General features: G+C 46.2%; 2 protein-coding genes across 2 annotated transcripts; both read left to right on the plus strand.

Annotated features, from left to right (window-relative positions):
* The first annotated feature begins 278 nt into the window (after positions 1–278).
* Positions 279–3,900, plus strand: LOC127765768 (cyclin-dependent kinase A-1). Its single transcript, XM_052290722.1, has 8 exons — positions 279–598; positions 713–897; positions 1,173–1,293; positions 2,693–2,866; positions 3,005–3,168; positions 3,265–3,352; positions 3,446–3,499; positions 3,591–3,900. The coding sequence occupies exons 1-8, from the start codon at positions 590–592 to the stop codon at positions 3,678–3,680; spliced, it is 885 nt and encodes a 294-aa protein (XP_052146682.1). The 5' UTR covers positions 279–589; the 3' UTR covers positions 3,681–3,900.
* Positions 3,901–4,982: 1,082 nt separating this feature from the next.
* Positions 4,983–5,957, plus strand: LOC127765769 (uncharacterized). Its single transcript, XM_052290723.1, has one exon. The coding sequence runs from the start codon at positions 5,272–5,274 to the stop codon at positions 5,638–5,640; it is 369 nt and encodes a 122-aa protein (XP_052146683.1). The 5' UTR covers positions 4,983–5,271; the 3' UTR covers positions 5,641–5,957.
* Positions 5,958–6,637: the final 680 nt, after the last annotated feature.

Raw genomic sequence — 6,637 nt, forward strand, 5'->3', positions numbered from 1 at the left:
AATGTGTTCTTTGTGACTTAAAAGCCAATGTTGAAAAAGAAACTACGTTGAAAATATCTCAAAATCAATCTCAAAATTAAGCTTGAAAATTCAAATTTTGGCTTTTTCTTTGGTTTATTAGGCCATCCGATGGGAGCCATAATTACTAGATGCATTACAACTAGAAATCTACTACTAAACCACACAAGCGGCAAAAAAAGAGGGGGGGGGGGGGGGGGGGGGGGGGGAAGAAAAAAACATATAACATAAGAGAAGAGGATAGCGTCGGCACCTTTGCAGCAGCAAAGGAAAGGGCGAAAGGCGCAGTCAAAGAGAGTCACATAAAAGGCAGGGCAGTTAGGGGAAGCAGGCAAGGCAAGCGAGTTGGGAGGAGGACCAGCGAGCAACCAGCCCCCCGCCCCCAATGGCGGCAGCAGCCGCAGCAGCAGCTTTGCCCACCGCTGCCGCTTTTGCCCACCTCTCCTCCGATTAATCCCCTCCCCTCCTCTTCCTCCCACTTCTCCGCCTCCTCTTCCTCCCCTCGCCGACCCTACCTACTCGCGCCGCCGCCGTCGCATTGGGCGGCAAACGGAGGGGGGGGTTAACCCTGATGGAGCAGGTGAGCGCCTCGAGCGATCTGATTCGATTTCTGTTCTTGGGGGACTCGGGGGTTTTGATCCTGCAAACCTTTGCTTGTTTTTGTGGCTGTGTGTGCGGCGGGGGCGGGGCGCAGTACGAGAAGGAGGAGAAGATTGGGGAGGGCACGTACGGGGTGGTGTACAGGGCGCGGGACAAGGTCACCAACGAGACGATCGCGCTCAAGAAGATCCGGCTTGAGCAGGAGGATGAGGGCGTCCCCTCCACCGCAATCCGCGAGATCTCGCTCCTCAAGGAGATGCATCACGGCAACATCGTCAGGTCCTCTCTATTAACACTCTGTTGTTGTTAGGACTTTGGATTGACTAAGTCATCACGGACTGATTGATTGGTTGCCTGATTGATTGACTGATTGATTGATGTGGGCAATACATTGAGCTAGCATTTGCCTTTATGCAACAGTAGCTAGGCCTGATTTTAGGACCATTAATCATACATTGATCATAGTTTTGTGCAGTGTAGTAATAATGCTGTTACTTTGGCAGCGAGATGATTTGCATTGTTGGTTTGCTGAGAAACTCTATCACTGCGTGCAGGTTACACGATGTTATCCACAGTGAGAAGCGCATATATCTTGTCTTTGAGTATCTGGATCTGGACCTAAAGAAGTTCATGGACTCTTGTCCAGAGTTTGCGAAAAACCCCACTTTAATTAAGGTGAGTGGCCCTAAATGCAAAAATATGTTGTCATGACTCACTTCTATTATTTTCTGCATATGGTTGAACTCGAAGTGTTGGCTTGAGCATTATTGATCAATGGTTTGTTATACATCTTATAACTTGGAAACAATGTGAAGGTGGTATAAGTAACCTTACTAAAGAATTACTCTTGGCTGCATAGACCAAAATGTTAGTCTAGTATCTTCTCATTTCATCTGAAAGAATTCAGCACTAGTGTCATTCAAGATTTTGGTGCAAAGATGTATGTGGAACCCGCAGTACATCTTATGCTCTCCATATTTGGTTTATGGACTGTTGACTCGTTCTGTTGCGGTGTTCCATATCATAGGAGGAAGGTGCCTGGTTTGTCATTCCACTAGAGCAATACTTAGCATAAACCAGAATGCACAATTTGGGAAATAGGACCCATGTGTATGTTACTTCATGCGCTCTTCATGTTTGGACTGTTGCTCTGTGACTGCCATGATTTTTTAGGAAAAATGTGCATGTGCTCTTTGGACATATATGTGCCTACGTGCATTTTAAAAAACTTTAGAGATGCAATGGACTGACATTGTTTGGGTAAGGTTGGGCTTTTCATATTCTCATACGCCTATCAGTAACATGATAGGACCAGTTCCTAAGCAAATTGTTTTATAGTACTTCTGTGCTCTTCTGAGGGCATAGCTAGTAGCCATCATGGATTATCGCCCCTAAATAAAGAGATGCGTTGTAAAGCAATTTTTGCTCCACAGTAAATCCTGTAGACCGTAAATAAAATATATCTTCACTGTTAGTGGGGCTTCTCTGTGGCCAAAAATGTCTGGCAGCGTGGCACCACCACCACCAGCTCAGTACTGCATGTTCCCCATATAGGAATCATTGCTGCCATGCTTGTTTTTGGGTAACTATTCAGAATTTACTGCACAAAGAACTGGCACTCTATTTCCTTCCACTATCTTTTTTGGGTCAGAACTATCAATTCTGACAGTCAAGTTTGGGACCTTGGGTCAAAGTGGTCTCAACTCATCCTGTATTTTCTTGTCCTCATTAGCATCGCATATACTTTGAATCTTTGCCCATAAGGTATTGGAAGTCATGATGAAATTCGCTTAAATATGTAATGTGGCAACATGTTTTTATCCTTTGAATAGTGTAGCTTAGTAGTATGAAGTTGATGCAGCCTTACTTGATCGGAGTGGCTGCCTTATACAGTGAAACAAAGTAAAGATTGGCATGATTGGAAGCTTTCATGCTTTTCTTCATTATTGTGTCTACATTCCTGTTCATGCGAAAAATATGTGTCTACATTCCTGTTGCATTCATGCTTGACCAGAAAGTGTATTAGTTTATTGTGGTTGCATCTTGGAATGTGACTGTTTTCTTCTTTCTCCAGTCATATCTCTATCAGATACTCCGCGGCGTTGCTTACTGTCATTCTCATAGAGTTCTTCATCGAGATTTGAAACCTCAGAATTTATTGATAGATCGGCGTACTAATGCACTGAAGCTTGCAGACTTTGGTTTAGCTAGGGCATTTGGAATTCCTGTCCGCACGTTTACTCACGAGGTACTATAGATTTGTGTTCAACATTTTGTTTTCTTCATAAAGTACATTTTTTTTCGTCATAAAGTTCATTTTTCATTTACCTTTTCTATACACTAGCACATTAACTCACAATGGATGTCTATGGGAAGTATTTTTCAGGTTGTAACCTTGTGGTATAGAGCTCCAGAGATCCTTCTTGGATCAAGGCAGTATTCTACACCAGTTGATATGTGGTCAGTTGGTTGTATCTTTGCAGAAATGGTGAACCAGAAACCACTGTTCCCTGGTGATTCTGAGATTGATGAATTATTTAAGATATTCAGGTTCTATTATTGTACTGAGATTACCTTTTTTTGTTCTGTTAATTGTGTTTTTGCCAACTCTATGATTTATGTGTTGTGTTCTGGTTACTTTTGAAGGGTACTAGGAACTCCAAATGAACAAAGTTGGCCAGGAGTTAGCTCATTACCTGACTACAAGTCTGCTTTCCCCAAGTGGCAGGCACAGGTATGACAAAACAGCATAAAGATTTTATTAGGCGGGTGAACTGCATCCATATACTATGCCACTAATATTCCTTGACTGAAATCTTCATCCCAGGATCTTGCAACTATTGTCCCTACTCTTGACCCTGCTGGTTTGGACCTTCTCTCTGTAAGTCGAACACCACTCACCTTTGTTCATTAGCATGTCATAATATACCCCAAAAAAAAAGTATCCCATCCTTGTCTCGTTTCACTGTCAGAAAATGCTTCGGTACGAGCCAAACAAAAGGATCACAGCTAGACAGGCTCTTGAGCATGAGTACTTCAAGGACCTTGAGATGGTACAATGACCCTGCTATGGCTTTACATTGGATTGGCATATGTATGGGCTGGGCTCCTCATTTCATTCCTTCTGTGAACGCTGTGCCCTTCGTTTGGGCATTTTTGTCATTCAGCTGGATATTTCAAATCTTGTGTGTTTGATATGTATTCAGGAACGCTAAATAGATCACCGTCTTGGTCTCTATTTGTTCAGAGTAAATATCTTCCAATGCTGCCTTTCAGTTTCCATTGAACCTATTCAGATCCAAATAGCCCTTCGTTGCTGTTACACACACCTTTCTGGTGTTCCACTGGGGACTGGGGGTCAACTGGGGGACACGCATCATTGGTGCTCAGCAAGATCCTTTCTCGTCTTGTTGCATGCGTTCGACATCATCAGACCAGAGTGCCACAACGACTGATCATGAACATGCACTGACAAAGGATTCCACTACCAAACGGAAAAGAAAAATAAAGAGCTTCCAAAAGCCGAAACGTGCGGAGCAAAATCTGTAGCAGATGCGAAGGATTCCACGAGAATGAGAATAACAAATTTTGCACTGGTTGGCCCCTCTATTCCATGCTTGATGTGTGAGTGATGTGGCCATAAATTAGACGGCAGCTAATGAGATTATTATGCGGTCACGCCACGCCACGCCACGCCACGCGATACTCGAATCGAACCACAACTTGAGGTTTCCAGCTGCATACCATACCATGCCTGATGGCAGCATGGGAAGGAGTCGTCGTCGCCGCCTAGTGATGGAAGTCGTTTCACGTCGGTTAAAGTGGTGCACTCTGAAAGGGCAGGAGTAGCGAGTCGGCTACTGGGGTGGGTGAGTGGAGTGAGCCAGCAGCAGCCGCGGGGGCACCGAAAGGGGCTTGTCATGGACAGGGAAACGCCACTTGGACCGTCAATGGGTCCACTGCTGCACTGCGCAATTGTAGGCGCCTAGCCGGCCACCATTTCAGGCTCTCAGCTCGTCACAAGTTCTCAACGAACCCTATGAAAACTTCGTTTCGAGGCTGCACGTTTGCAATGTGAGTAAATAAAATCATTTCTTGAAGCTTACGACGATATTTTTGCATACTCAGGCAGCTAGTTAGAATCTAATGGATTTTTTTCAGTAAATAAAATCATTTATTGAAGATTACAATTGTATTTGCAAATTCAGTTAGCTAGAGGGTAAATCTTTTTCAGTTACAGTATCTTTCCTAGGAAATTCATACCGAATTTTGAATCATCATGTTCTGAATTTGTACTATCATACACTACAAAATTGATTCAGCCACTAATTGTTTAGGTTATCCAAGATTTCTGCTAATTATTTCACAGAAAATGCTTGCCATCTCTGCACGGCAATAGAGGGCGGGTATCTCGTCCATCCCTCTTGGTCCCGCACTCTCTCGCGTGGAGCTTATCTTCCAACGGATACTTGAACAAAGCTAATCGCCTTGTCAGACACCCGCATCCCCACCATCCAACCCCAACTCATTCCCGCTATATAAACCCTCCACCCAGCGCAGCGGCAACAAGGCAACAACTCGCACTCGTCAAAGCAGAGCGAACTCTAGTGAACAAGCAAGAGGCCGAGACGCCAACGCAAGCTTAGCACAGTCATGGCGAGCAGCAGGCGGCAGCAGCACAAGGGTTCGTGGTCGTGGACGTCGCGGGTGGCGGCGGCGGCGGACGCGGCGTCGTGGTGCCTGGCGCTGTCGCTGGTGGCGCTGCTGCTGGTGTGCTCGCTCGGGCCCGGTGGCGCCGCCGGCGGCGAGCAGCGGGGTGGTGTGGCGGCGGTGGTGCGCGGCGCGGCGCTGTCGGCGCGGGCGTGCGAGGAGATCTACGTGGTGGCGGAGGGGGAGACGCTGCACAGCATCAGCGACAAGTGCGGCGACCCGTACATCCTGGAGCAGAACCCGCACGTCCACGACCCCGACGACGTCTTCCCCGGCCTCGTCATCAAGATCACGCCGTCCAAGCCCAGGTAGATTACCACAAATCACATCGACACGGGATATGGACCCCATCGCCACTCGAGGGATGAACTGGTCAACGTGTATGAAACACACAAGTGTTCGTCCGAGAGCATCGCGCAGGCCTGGAATCGATCGATGCATCCAAACGCGCGACCTGGATTCGATCGATGTATCTGTGCAAATGTAACTGGCTAGGAACATCAGTTCTGATTTGTGAATATACATACACGCGACCCTAGTGTAATTCTATGAGTAGCTTCCTCTGTTAATTTGGTGTAATTTGGTCCAAAGGAAACTCTTGTTTGCTCCGGCATCCGTGTTTCACCTGAGATTTTTGTGGACGAATTCGCGCGGTTTCAAGACAAATTGCCTAATTTTGCGTATCGATTTGCGGTGAGGCGGCGAGGCCAAGGCGGCGGTGACCGCGGAGAGAGGGACACGCAGCCGTTGGGGTTGTGGCACGTAAGACCAACGGCTACGTACGTCGACCTTAGCCGTTTCGTTAGCTTGTCCTTACATGTGCAGTGCAGTGCTACAGTTGAGTTGATCTGATCTGCGGTTGGGTGTGCCGGAGCAGTACACGTGCTGTCGTATGCAGGCTCTTGCCTGTATCTAAACAGGTGAAACCAATGGAAGGAAGATTCCAGCTACTCCCTTTGTACCGTTGGAGAGAGGCTCCTCCAGTGACAGTGGAGATCGGCTCCTTCAGTAGCCAGACGAGACGAGGGCCCCGCGTCCTCGACCCAAACGTGCCCGTAGGAGTAACCGGCGGTGCGGTTTGTCAAATTTCATCCGGATTCAATTTTTCAAAATGAAGAGAAAATTCAGAATATAATCCTGTAAGTAGTACTTAAATTGTAATACTATTTGGTGAAGAATTCTTTTGTACAAAAGAGGAAGTTAACATAGCCAAACTGGTAATGAATTAAAATGACAAAAGAATAAATGGGATTCTTAATTCAATTGTTGAATGCAAAAAAACATAGCAAAGGTCATGCCTAATTTTCAT

This window comes from Oryza glaberrima, chromosome 3 (assembly GCF_000147395.1).
Source record: "Oryza glaberrima chromosome 3, OglaRS2, whole genome shotgun sequence".
In the NCBI taxonomy this organism is placed as follows: Eukaryota; Viridiplantae; Streptophyta; class Magnoliopsida; order Poales; family Poaceae; genus Oryza; species Oryza glaberrima.